Genomic DNA, 14281 nt, shown 5'->3' with positions numbered 1-14281 from the left:
ATCACGGATGGTCCAAAGTGAGTCCATCCGCAGCTCCAGAGCCGTCAAGCGGCCTAACAGGAGCTGCAACTGGACACACTTCTTGCACGTGAAGGAGCCAGGGACAGTGGACGTGGTCAGAGTGAAGCAGAGAGAGGAAGGTGAAGCGGGTGGAGGACAGAGGAACAGAAAGATCCCACTCGGAGAAACAAGCCAAACATCAGTCTCAGCGTCAGAATGAGTTTCAATCTGGACCAGGATGGTTTTCACTCTGAATCAGATCATCTGCACATTTCTCCAAAAGAAACACCTTTCACACATTGTGGTCAAGCAGTTACAGATTTATTGAGCACACACTTCATGCAATAACATTGAAACACCCGCTGAACCGATCAGCCCACATGTGATGGTGAGGAACTCCGACATGTTACACTTCCCAGCTGAATATTCAGTGAAACAAACTCTCCACAATCCAGATCCTCAGGACAGTCGACTGCTTCATTCGAGACCTTTTTGACCCCAGGTTTGTGTCTGTGAAAGTCCATTAATGGGAAGCTCACAGACCTGATTGTGTGACAGAAACAAGAGAAAACCCAGCGAGCTGTAAATGCAGAGCCGGTCAGGCAGTAACTGTGGAGAGAATCCCAGTTACTCTTTCAGGGTCAGGAGCCAAAGCATTGAGCTGAAACATGATCTGGGGTTTCTCCACAGCCGCTGCCTGACTAGCTGAGAGTTCAGTGTCTGCAGGAGTTTCCCTGATATTAGTCCTGACCATGTCTCGCTCACACCAGCGGTTTGCCAGCTTCACGCTGCAGAGTTGTGACCAACAGGACATTTTCACCGGGTCTATTGGTTGACACGAGTGAAGGTGGGAACACATTGCTCTCTGCTCCATCAGGAATATCGCTCCTCCAGATAAGGAGCATCTGATTGGACCCACCACATATCGGAAAAGCTGATTCCCTCCCTTGTTTCATTGAGCTCCTGGGATCAGTTATCAAATATTTCACTTTGCTCAACAGAATGTGTTTCTGTGAAGGAAACAAGAACGCTGGATTTTATTCTGTCCCAACAACACCATTGTCGAGGAACCCTGAGGGAATGGATGATCTCTACCCAGAGATTGTGCTGGGATTCACTGTTGTCTGGACACCCATTCCCGGTGCTGACAAATCTCGGAATTCAGCAACTGGACACAGATCTTTATAAAATCCTCTCGTTAAGCAGAAGGTTAAAAAGGGTCATTTGGGGTCAGTCTCTGTCCCACAGCCCAGTGGTCAGGACTTCCAAATGGAGGTTATACTTCCCTATTCCACAAAGCCAAAACTAAAAGCTCCCACATTCCCTAATATGAAGAAGAATCAATCGCAATGTAAGATTAACACACAGCGAGCGATTAACCCTTTGCTCGCTGCGTCACGCTGTAAGGCAGGGCTATTACTGAGCGAAGCTGTAAACACACAGGTGACCAGGTGCTCACTGGTACGATCCATCACCGTCAATCTTCTGGAGCAGCCACAGCCCAGAGCTAACTTTCTCCCAGACTCAAATGAAGCTTCAGGTCCGGGAATCGTTCCCTGAACGACAGCTGCAGCTACATCACAGACAGGAGACATGGTTAATATTGCAGTAAGGGGGGGGAGACATGGTTAATATTGCAGTGAGGGGGGGGGGGGGAGACATGGTTAATATTGCAGTGAGGGGGGGGGAGACATGGTTAATATTGCAGTGAGGGGGGGGGGAGACATGGTTAATATTGCAGTGAGGGGGGGGGGGAGACATGGTTAATATTGCAGTGAGGGGGGGGAGAAATGGTTAATATTGCAGTGAGGGGGGGGGGGGAGAAATGGTTAATATTGCAGTGAGGGGGGGAGACATGGTTAATATTGCAGTGAGGGGGGGGAGACATGGTTAATATTGCAGTGAGGGGGGGGGGAGACATGGTTACTATCGCAGTGAGGGGGGGGAGACATGGTTAATATTGCAGTGAGGGGGGGGAGACATGGTTAATATTGCAGTGAGGGGGGGGGGAGACATGGTTAATATTGCAGTGAGGGGGGGGAGAAATGGTTAATATTGCAGTGAGGGGGGGGGGAGAAATGGTTAATATTGCAGTGAGGGGGGGAGACATGGTTAATATTGCAGTGAGGGGGGGGGAGACATGGTTAATATTGCAGTGGGGGGGGGAGAAATGGTTAATATTGCAGTGAGGGGGGGGGAGAAATGGTTAATATTGCAGTGAGGGGGGGGAGACATGGTTAATATTGCAGTGAGGTGGGGGAGACATGGTTAATATTGCAGTGAGGGGGGAGACATGGTTAATATTGCAGTGAGGGGGGGGAGACATGGTTAATATTGCAGTGAGGGGGGGAGACATGGTTAATATTGCAGTGAGGGGGGGAAATGGTTAATATTGCAGTGAGGGGGGGAGAAATGGTTAATATTGCAGTGAGGGGGGGAGAAATGGTTAATATTGCAGTGAGGGGGGGAGAAATGGTTAATATTGCAGTGAGGGGGGGGAGACATGGTTAATATTGCAGTGAGGGGGGAGAAATGGTTAATATTGCAGTGAGGGGGGGGAGAAATGGTTAATATTGCAGTGAGGGGGGGAGAAATGGTTAATATTGCAGTGAGGGGGGGAAATGGTTAATATTGCAGTGAGGGGGGGAGACATGGTTAATATTGCAGTGAGGGGAGGAGACATGGTTAATATTGCAGTGAGGGGGGGAGACATGGTTAATATTGCAGAGAGGGGGGGAGACATGGTTAATATTGCAGTGAGGGGGGGGGGGACATGGTTAATATTGCAGTGACGGGGGGAGAAACGGTTAATATTGCAGCGAGAGGGGGGGGACATGGTTAATATTGAAGTGAGGGGGGGGAGACATGGTTAATATTGCAGTGAGGGAAGGGAGAAATTGTTAATATTGCAGTGAGGGGGGGGAGACATGGTTAATATTGCAGTGAGGGGGGGAAATGGTTAATATTGCAATGAGGGTGGGAGAGAAATGGTTAATATTGCAGTGAGAGGGGGGAGACATGGTTAATATTGCAGTGAGGGGGGAGACATGGTTAATATTGCAGTGAGGGGGGGGAGAAATGGTTAATATTGCAGTGAGGGGGGGGAGAAATGGTTAATATTGCAGTGAGAGGGGGGAGACATGGTTAATATTGCAGTGAGGGGGGGGAGAAATGGTTAATATTGCAGTGAGGGGGGAGACATGGTTAATATTGCAGTGAGGGGGGGAGACATGGTTAATATTGCAGTGAGGGGGGCGAGACATGGTTAATATTGCAGTGAGGGGGGAGACATGGTTAATATTGCAGTGAGGGGGGGAGACATGGTTAATATTGCAGTGAGTGGGGAGACATGGTTAATATTGCAGTGAGGGGGGAGACATGGTTAATATTGCAGTGAGGGGGGAGACATGGTTAATATTGCAGTGAGGGGGGGAGACATGGTTAATATTGCAGTGACGGGGGGGGACATGGTTAATATTGCAGTGAGGGGAGGGGGGGAGAAATGATTAATATTGCAGTGAGGGGGGGAGAAATGATGAATATTGCAGTGAGGGGGGGGGAGACATGGTTAATATTGCAGTGGGGGGGGAGACATGGTTAATATTGCAGTGAGGGGGGAGATATGGTTAATATTGCAGTGAGGGGAGGGGACATGGTTAATATTGCAGTGAGGGGAGGGGGGGAGAAATGATTAATATTGCAGTGAGGGGGGGAGACATGGTTAATATTGCAGTGGGGGGGGAGACATGGTTAATATTGCAGTGAGGGGGGAGACATGGTTAATATTGCAGTGAGGGGGGGGAGACATGTTTAATATTGCAGTGACGGGGGGGGCATGGTTAATATTGCAGTGAGGGGAGGGGACATGGTTAATATTGCAGTGAGGGGAGGGGGGGAGAAATGATTAATATTGCAGTGAGGGGGGGAGAAATGATTAATATTGCAGTGAGGGGGGGAGACATGGTTAATATTGCAGTGGGGGGGAGACATGGTTAATATTGCAGTGGGGGGGGGAGACATGGTTAATATTGCAGTGAGGGGGGGGCATGGTTAATATTGCAGTGAGGGTGGGGGAGACATGGTTAATATTGCAGTGAGGGGGGAGACATGGTTAATATTGCAGTGGGGGGGGAGAAATGGTTAATATTGCAGTGAGGGTGGGGGAGACATGGTTAATATTGCAGTGAGGGGGGGAGACATGGTTAATATTGCAGTGAGGGGGGAGAAATGGTTAATATTGCAGTGAGGGGGGGAGACATGGTTAATATTGCAGTGAGGGGGGGAGACATGGTTAATATTGCAGTGAGGGGGGAGACATGGTTAATATTGCAGTGAGGGGGGGGAAATGGTTAATATTGCAGTGAGGGGGGAGACATGGTTAATATTGCAGTGAGGGTGGGGAGACATGGTTAATATTGCAGTGAGGGGGGGAGACATGGTTAATATTGCAGTGAGGGGGGAGAAATGGTTAATATTGCAGTGAGGGGGGGAGACATGGTTAATATTGCAGTGGGGGGGGAGAAATGGTTAATATTGCAGTGAGGGGGGGAGACATGGTTAATATTGCAGTGAGGGGGGGAGAAATGGTTAATATTGCAGTGAGGGGGGGAGAAATGGTTAATATTGCAGTGAGGGGGGGAGACATGGTTAATATTGCAGTGAGGGGGGGGAGAAATGGTTAATATTGTAGTGAGGGGGGAGACATGGTTAATATTGCAGTGAGGGGGGGAGACATGGTTAATATTGCAGTGAGGGGGGAGACATGGTTAATATTGCAGTGAGGGGGGGGAGAGACATGGTTAATATTGCAGTGAGGGGGGGAGACATGGTTCATATTGCAGTGAGGGGGGAGAAATGGTTAATATTGCAGTGAGGGGGGAGACATGGTTAATATTGCAGTGAGGGGGGGGCATGGTTAATATTGCAATGAGGGGGGGAGACATGGTTAATATTGCAGTGAGGGGGGGAAATGGTTAATATTGCAGTGAGGGGGGGGGACATGGTTAATATTGCAGTGAGGGGGGGGAAATGGTTAATATTGCAGTGAGGGGGGGGAGAAATGGTTAATATTGCAGTGAGGGGGGGAGACATGGTTAATATTGCAGTGAGGGGGGGGAAATGGTTAATATTGCAGTGAGGGGGGGGGGACATGGTTAATATTGCAGTGAGGGGGGGGAAATGGTTAATATTGCAGTGAGGGGGGGGACATGGTTAATATTGCAGTGAGGGGGGGAAATGGTTAATATTGCAGTGAGGGGGGGAGAAATGGTTAATATTGCAGTGAGGGGGGGGAGAAATGGTTAATATTGCAGTGAGGGGGGAGACATGGTTAATATTGCAGTGGGGGGGGAGACATGGTTAATATTGCAGTGAGGGGGGGAAGACATGGTTAATATTGCAGTGAGGGGGGGAGACATGGTTAATATTGCAGTAAGGGGGGGACATGGTTAATATTGCAGTGAGGGGGGAGACATAGTTAATATTGCAGTGAGGGGGGGAGAAATGGTTAATATTGCAGTGAGGGGGGGAGACATGGTTAATATTGCAGTGAGGGGGGGAGAAATGGTTAATATTGCAGTGAGGGGGGAGACATGGTTAATATTGCAGTGAGGGGGGGACATGGTTAATATTGCAGTGTGGGGGGGGACATGGTTAATATTACAGTGAGGGGGGGGACATGGTTAATATTGCAGTGAGGGGGGGACATGGTTAATATTGCAGTGAGGGGGGGAGAAATGGTTAATATTGCAGTGAGGGGGGGGAGAAATGGTTAATATTGCAGTGAGGGGGGGAGACATGGTTAATATTGCAGTGAGGGGGGAGACATGGTTAATATTGCAGTGAGGGGGGGAGAAATGGTTAATATTGCAGTGAGGGGGGGAGAAATGGTTAATATTGCAGTGAGGGGGGGACATGGTTAATATTGCAGTGAGGGGGGGGGAGAAATGGTTAATATTGCAGTGAGGGGGGGCATGGTTAATATTGCAGTGAGGGGGGGAAAATGGTTAATATTGCAGTGAGGGGGGGACATGGTTAATATTGCAGTGAGGGGGGGAGACATGGTTAATATCGCAGTGAGGGGGGGAGACATGGTTAATATTGCAGTGAGGGGGGGAGAAATGGTTAATATTGCAGCGGGGGGGGGAGACATGGTTAATATTGAAGTGAGGGGGGGAGACATGGTTAATATTGCAGTGAGGGGGGGGGAGACATGGTTAATATTGCAGTGAGGGGGGGCATGGCTAATATTGCAGTGAGGGGGGAGACATGGTTAATATTGCAGTGAGGGGGGGGGAGAAATGGTTAATATTGCAGTGAGGGGGGAGAAATGGTTAATATTGCAGTGAGGGGGGGGAGACATGGTTAATATTGCAGTGAGGGTGGGATGGTTAATATTGCAGTGAGGGGGGGGGAGAAATGGTTAATGTTGCAGTGATGGGGCGAGGGGGGTAGAGTTTGGGGACAAAAAGTCACCTTCACTGCCAATCACTGGCTGGAACGGCTCAGGGTGTGAGGAACGCGGGAATTTGCTGCCAATATGTGTAATGGAGAGATAAGAGGGAGAAATGAACTTAGTGAGAGACAGAGTGGAAGAGGGTGTGAGAGGAACAGAGAAAGAGGGAGACAGGATGAGGCAGAGAGAGAGAGAGAGTGGGATAGGAAGAGAGAGAGAGTGGGCTAGAAAGAGAGAGAGAGAGTGGGATAGAAATAGAGAGAGAGTGGGATAGAAATAGAGAGAGAGAGAGTGGGATAGAAATAGAGAGAGAGTGGGATGGAAATAGATAGAGAGAGAGAGTGGGATAGAAAGAGAGAGAGAGTGGGATAGAAAGAAAGAGAGAGAGTGGGATAGAAAGAGAGAGTGGGATAGAAAGAGAGAGTGTGGGATAGAAAGAGAGAGAGAGAGTTGGATAGAAACAGAGAGAGTGGGATAGAAATAGCGAGAGAGTGGGATAGAAAGAGAGAGAGAGTTAGATAGAAATAGAGAGTGGGATAGAAATAGAGAGAGAGAGAGTGGGATAGAAAGAGAGAGAGAGTGGAATAGAAAGAGAGGGAGTGGGATAGAAAGAGAGAGAGAGTGGAGTAGAAAGAGAGAGAGTGGGATAGAAAGAGATAGAGTGTGGGATAGAAAGAGAGGGAGTAGGATAGAAAGAGAGGGAGTGGGATAGAAAGAGATAGAGTGTGGGATAGAAAGAGAGGGAGTGGGATAGAAAGAAACAGGAATTGAGTGGGACCTACACGAGGCAGAAAGAGAGAGTGGGACAGAAATGGAGAGAGTGGGGCAGAGGCGAGAGAGAGAGAAAAGGGGTTTTATTTTTTTCTTGTAGCTCCAAAGAGAAGGGCTCAGAGGCGACACACGTCGAATTGGTATCACATTGAGGACGGGGTTTATTTACAAAATGCAGCTCAAACAGGGCACAATGATGAACTCCACAAAAGCCCGTGAAACGCTCCGATTATGTCATTGCGGAACACGTGACAATAACACGCGGGCGGCTCGGTGGCTGAGTGGTTAACACGGCTGCCTCACAGCGCCAGGGTCCCGGGTCCAATTCCGACCTCGGGTGACTGAGCGGAGTTTACACTTTCTCCCCGTGTCTGCGTGGGTTTCCTCCGGGTGCTCCGGTTTCCTCCCACTGTCCAAAGGTTTGCCGGTTAGGGGGTGTTATGGGGGTAACGGGGACGGGGGTCTCGGCAGGGTGCTCTTTCAGAGGGTCGGCGCAGACTCGATGGGCTGAATGGCCTCCTTCTGCAACGTTGGGATTCGATGGATTTCTGAGGTTCTATTACACCAGCCAATGGTGTTACTCTGATACAGAACAGAAAGTAAAAGAGGGGCAGATGGAGACAAAGCGTGAGAGAGAGAGAGAGAGAAACATTGAAGGTTAGAGGGAGCGAGAGTGTGAGAAAGAGCGAGAGATTGAGAGGGAGACAGAGGACAGACAGGTTGAGGCAGCAACAGAGATGGACAGAGGGAGACAGAGAGAGAGCGAGGGAAAGATACAGGGACAGAGGGAGAGAGAGAGAGAGAGGGAGAGGGAAAGACACAGAGGCAGAGAGAGAGAGTGAGGGAAAGATACAGGGATAGGGAGAGAGAGTGAGGGAAAGATACAGGGACAGAGGGAGAGAGAGAGAGCGAGGGAAAGATACAGGGACAGAGGGAGAGAGAGAGCGAGGGAAAGATACAGAGACAGAGAGAGAGGGAAAGGGAAAGATACAGAGGCAGAGAGAGAGTGAGGGAAAGATACAGAGAGAGAGAGAGCGAGAGAAAGATACAGAGGCAGAGAGAGAGCGAGGGAAAGATACAGAGAGAGAGGGAGGGAAAGATACAGAGGCAGAGAGAGAGAACGAGGGAAAGCTAAAGAGACCAGAGAGAGAGGGATGGGGAAAGATGCAGAGAGAGAGAGGGAACGAGGGAAAGATACAGAGAGAGAGAGAGAGAGAGCGAGGGAAAGATACAGAGACAGAGAGAGAGAGGGAGAGGGAAAGATGCTGAGACAGAGAGAGAGAGGGCGGGAAAGATACAGAGGCAGAGAGAGAGAATGAGGGAAAGATGCAGTGACAGAGAGAGAGAGCGAGGGAAAGATCAGAGACAGAGAGAGAGCGAGGGAAAGATACAGAGAGAGAGAGAGCGAGTGAAAGATACAGAGACAGAGAGAGGTGGAGGGAAAGAGACAGAGACAGAGAGAGAGAGCGAGGGAAAGAGACAGAGACAGAGAGAGAGCGAGGGAAAGATACAGAGAGAGAGCGAGGGAAAGATACAGAGAGAGAGAGAGTGAGGGATAGATACAGAAACAGAGAGTGAGGGAATGATACAGAGAGAGAGGGGGAGGGAAAGATACAGAGACAGAGAGAGCGAGGGAAAGATACAGAGACAGAGAGAGAGAGAGCGAGAGAAAGATACAGAGAGAGAGAACAAGGGAAGGAGACAGAGAAAGAGGGAGAGGGAGAGGGAAAGATACAGAGACAGAGAGAGAGAGCGAGGGAAAGATACAGAGAGAGAGAACGAGGGAAAGAGACAGAGAAAGAGGGAGAGGGAGAGGGAAAGATACAGAGACGGAGAGAGAGCGAGGGAAAGATACAGAGACAGAGAGAGAGCGAGGGAAAGATACAGAGACAGAGAGAGAGCAAGGGAAAGATACAGAGACAGAGAGAGAGGGAGGGAAAGATACAGAGACAGAGAGAGAGAGAGCGAGGGAAAGATACAGAGACAGAGAGAGAGGGAGGGAAAGACACAGAGACAGAGGGAGAGAGCGAGGGAAAGGTACAGAGACAGAGAGAGAGCGAGGAAAGATAGAGACAGAGGGAGAGAGCGAGGGAAAGATACAGAGACAGAGAGAGAGAGCGAGGGAAAGATACAGAGACAGAGAGAGAGAGAGAGGGAAAGATACAGAGAGAGGTGATCTCGGGGACAGCAGTGCAATGTGAGTCTGCCCCTTGTGTGAGGAGATCGGCCCAATGGGACTGGACTGTGACAAAGCCCCTGCTTCAGCGACACTGTCGAGGCTCAGACACCAAGACAGGAACAGGAGGAGGCCATTCAGCCCATTGAACCTGTTCCGTGGGACAGGAGGGTTGTCTGGGTGATAGGAGGGTGGCCAGAGGGGGGGGTGGAGCTGCTGTATGTGAGGTGACGGCTCCTGATCTCTGAATCCAGACAGTGAGAGGCAGGTGTTGGTGTCAATATTGAATCTCGAAACAGTTTCTCACCTCCAGAATGATTTTCTGCATCGAGTCAGGATCAAAGTTGCCCAGCAATGAGCAATATGATCACCAGTTGAAACTGTTTGCCACCCATTCCTAAAGACAACAATCACAGCTTTAAAAGGTTAAACTCACTGAGCCCAGCTCCCAGGAGGCACTGGGGCCTGGCCATTCTTCCCTCTATTTCATGTTTCCCCCTCAATGTTACCATTGCCTCTTTCCTCTCCCGTACCAGCCTCCCGGAGCAGGCGCCGGGATGTGGCGACTAGGGGCTTTTCACAGTAACTTCATTTGAAGCCTACTTGTCACAATAAGCGATTTTCATTTCATTTTTTCATTTCACTCCATATCTGGTTCACACTCTCTCTATCTCGATATAGTTTCTACTTTCTACTCTCTGTGTCACATCCTCCCAACTCCTGTCCAAACTAATAAAAACATCAGGAATATGAGCGAGATCATCGAGTCCATCAGGACGGCTCTGCCTAATCAGGGCTGGTCATTGTGGATCTAACACCACTTTCCTGTCTTCCCGATAATCCTCGTCAATCCAAAATCTGTACCTCGCCTGTCACTCTTTGTTCCTCCTTCAATTGCTGTTGCTCTCGCCCTCCTCCCTGTCACAGGAGAGAGAGAGATGCAGCAAGATAGAGGGAATGTGTGAGAGAGATACAGCAAGATAGAGAGAATGTGTGAGAGAGAGAGAGATACAGCAAGACAGAGAGAATGTGTGTGCGAGATACAGCAAGATAGAGAGAATGTGTGTGAGAGAGAAAGAGAGAGAAATATAGCAAGATAGAGAGAATGTGTGAGAGAGAGAGAGAGAAATACAGCAAGATAGAGAGAATGTGAGTGAGAGAGAGAAATACAGCAAGATAGAGAGAATGTGTGAGAGAGAGAGAGAGATGCAGCAAGATAGAGAGAATGTGTGAGAGAGAGATACAGCAAGATAGAGAGAATGTGTGAGAGAGAGATACAGCAAGATCGAGAGAATGTGTGAGAGAGAGATACAGCAAGATAGAGAGAATGTGAGAGAGAGAGAGACAGCAAGATAGAGAGAATGTGTGAGAGAGATACAGCAAGATAGAGAGAATGTGTGAGAGAGAGAGAGAGATACAGCAAGATAGAGAGGATGTGTGAGAGAGAGAGAGAGAGATACAGCAAGATAGAGAGAATGTGTGTGAGAGATACAGCAAGATAGAGAGAATGTGTGAGAGAGAGAAAGAGAGAGAAATACAGCAAGATAGAGAGAATGTGTGTGAGAGATACAGCAAGATAGAGAGAATGTGTGTGAGAGAGAGAGAGAGAGAAATACAGCAAGATAGAGAGAATGTGAGTGAGAGAGAGAAATACAGCAAGATAGAGAGAATGTGTGAGAGAGAGAGAGAGATGCATCAAGATAGAGAGAATGTGTGAGAGAGAGAGAGATACAGCAAGATAGAGAGAATGTGTGAGAGAGAGAGATTCAGCAAGATAGAGAGAATGTGTGAGAGAGAGAGATACAGCAAGATAGAGAGAATGTGTGAGAGAGAGAGATACAGCAAGATAGAGAGAATGTGTGAGAGAGAGCGACAGCAAGATAGAGAGAATGCGTGAGAGAGGGATACAGCAAGATAGAGAGAATGTGTGTGAGAGAGAGAGATATACAGCAAGATGGAGAGAATGTGTGTGAGAGAGAGATACAGCAAGATAGAGAGAATGTGTGTGAGAGAAATACAGCAAGATAGAGAGAATGTGTGAGAGAGAGATACAGCAAGATAGAGAGAATGTGCGAGAGAGAGAGATACAGCAAGATAGAGAGAATGTGTGAGAGAGAGAGATACAGCAAGATAGAGAGAATGTGTGAGAGAGAGCAACAGCAAGATAGAGAGAATGCGTGAGAGAGGGATACAGCAAGATAGAGAGAATGTGTGTGAGAGAGAGAGATATACAGCAAGATGGAGAGAATGTGTGTGAGAGAGAGATACAGCAAGATAGAGAGAATGTGTGTGAGAGAGAGATACAGCAAGATAGAGAGAATGTGTGAGAGAGAGATACAGCAAGGTGGAGAGAATGTGTGAGAGAGAGAGAGATACAGCAAGATAGAGAGAATGTGTGAAAGAGAGAAATACAGCAAGATAGTGAGAATGTGTGAGAGAGAGAGAGACAGCAAGATAGAGAGAATGTGTGAGAGAGAGAGATACAGCAAGATAGAGAGAATATGTGAGAGAGAGAGAGATACAGCAAGATAGAGAGAATGTGTGTGAGAGAGAGAGAGATACAGCAAGATAGAGAGAATGTGTGAGAGAGAGAGATACAGCAAGATAGAGAGAATGTGTGAGAGAGAGAGAGAGATACAGCAAGATAGAGAGAATGTGTGTGTGAGAGAGAAATACAGCAAGATAGAGAGAATGTGTGAGAGAGAGGGATACAGCAAGATAGAGAGAATGTGTGAGAGAGAGATACAGCAAGATAGAGAGAATGTGTGAGAGAGAGAGAGAGATGCAGCAAGATAGAGAGAATGTGTGAGAGAGATACAGCAAGATAGAGAGAATGTGTGAGAGAGAGAGAGACAGCAAGATAGAGAGAATGTGTGAGAGAGAGAGAGAGATGCTGCAAGATAGAGAGAATGTGTGAGAGAGAGAGATACAGCAAGATAGAGAGAATGTGAGAGAGAGAGAAATACAGCAAGATAGAGAGAATGTGTGTGAGAGAGAGATACAGCAAGATAGAGAGAATGTGTGAGAGAGAGACACAGCAAGATAGAGAGAATGTGCGAGAGACATACAGCAAGATAGAGAGAATGTGTGTGTGAGAGTGAGAGATATTCCATCCCACTCCCCCTCCCTCACTCACTCCATCCCATTCCCTCACTCACTCCATCCCACTCCCCTCCCTCACTCACTCCATCCCATTCCCTCACTCACTCCACCACACTCCCCTCACTCACTCCATCCCACTCCCCTCACTCACTCCATCCCACTCCCCTCACTCACTCACTCCATCCCACTCCCCTCCCTCACTCACTCCATCCCATTCCCTCACTCACTCCACCACACTCCCCTCACTCACTCCATCCCACTCCCCTCACTCACTCCATCCCACTCCCCTCACTCACTCCATCCCACTCCCCTCACTCACTCCATCCCACTCCCCTCACTCACTCACTCCATCCCATTCCCTCACTCACTCCATCCCAGTCCCCCTCCTTCACTCACTCCATCCCATTCCCTCACTCACTCACTCCATCCCACTCCCCTCACTCACTCCATCCCACTCCCCTCACTCACTCCATCCCACTCCCCTCACTCACTCCATCCCACTCCCCTCACTCACTCCATCCCACTCCCCTCACTCACTCACTCCATCCCAGTCCGCCTCCTTCACTCACTCCATCCCACTCCCCTCCCTCACTCACTCCATCCCACTCCCCTCACTCACTCCACCACACTCCCCTCACTCACTCCATCCCACCCCCCTCACTCACTCACTCCATCCCACTCCCCTCACTCACTCACTCCATCCCACTCCCCTCACTCACTCCATCCCACTCCCTCACTCACTCCATCCCACTCCCCTCCCTCACTCACTCCATCCTATTCCCTCACTCACTCCATCCCATTCCCTCACTCACTCCACCACACTCCCCTCACTCACTCCACCCCACTCCCCTCACTCACTCCATCCCACTCCCTCACTCACTCCATCCCACTCCCCTCCCTCACTCACTCCATCCCACTGCCCTCCCTCACTCATTCCATCCCAGTCCCCCTCCTTCACTCACTCCATCCCATTCCCTCACTCACTCACTCCATCCCACTCCCCTCACTCACTCCATCCCACTCCCCTCACTCACTCACTCCAGCCCAGTCCCCCTCCTTCACTCATTCCATCCCACTCCCCTCACTCACTCACTCCATCCCACTCCCCTCACTCACTCCATCCCACTCCCCTCACTCACTCACTCCAGCCCAGTCCCCCTCCTTCACTCATTCCATCCCACTCCCCTCACTCACTCACTCCATCCCACTCCCCTCACTCACTCACTCCATCCCAGTCCCACTCCTTCACTCACTCCATCCCACTCCCCTCACTCACTCACTCCATCCCACTCCCCTCCCTCACTCACTCCATCCCATTCCCTCACTCACTCCCTGCAGAGTAATAAAAGCCACTCTCTCAGTTGGAGATTTGATGATTGCTCCGGGAGTTTTCCGGGTGAAGTTTGAGTTTAAAACCCCTCCGGATGCTGATACCTGGCGCTGGTGATGTTGGATTTGGGACAATCATTGAAGATGCAATTTGAGGCAGAGTGGTCTCTGGCATGGGTGGCACAGTGGTCTCTGGCATGGGTGGCACAGTGGTCTCTGGCGTGGTTGGCACAGTGGTCTCTGGCGTGGTTGGCACAGTGCTCTCTGGTGTGGTTGGCACAGTGGTCTCTGGCATGGGTGGCAGAGTTGGTATGACAGCTTTAACTGGAAATAAGAGACACAAAGGTGGGAGAATGAGTGAGGACAAAATCCCAACATCAAAGCAAAATAAAGAAAGTGCCGGGAATCTGAAGTCATTGCAGAAGCTTCTGGAAAGACTCAGTACATCT

General features: G+C 49.4%; 1 protein-coding gene across 2 annotated transcripts in view; it reads right to left on the bottom strand.

Moving 5' to 3' along the window:
* Positions 1-299: 299 nt before the first annotated feature.
* LOC140403377 (pancreatic secretory granule membrane major glycoprotein GP2-like) overlaps positions 300-14281 on the bottom strand; it is a 94366-nt gene continuing 80384 nt past the window's right edge. For both annotated transcript variants that reach the window (XM_072491308.1, XM_072491307.1), the window contains exons 6-8: positions 13938-14156; positions 9709-9798; positions 300-1573 (exon numbers count right to left, since the gene is read on the bottom strand). In XM_072491308.1, coding sequence (XP_072347409.1) covers positions 9740-9798; positions 13938-14156 — 278 coding nt within the window. In that variant the 3' untranslated portion in view covers positions 300-1573; positions 9709-9739. The remainder of the gene's footprint in view (positions 1574-9708; positions 9799-13937; positions 14157-14281) is intronic.

Source organism: Scyliorhinus torazame, chromosome 27 (assembly GCF_047496885.1).
Source record: "Scyliorhinus torazame isolate Kashiwa2021f chromosome 27, sScyTor2.1, whole genome shotgun sequence".
Lineage (NCBI taxonomy): Eukaryota > Metazoa > Chordata > Chondrichthyes > Carcharhiniformes > Scyliorhinidae > Scyliorhinus > Scyliorhinus torazame.
This window is presented reverse-complemented; position numbering and strand designations above follow the sequence as displayed.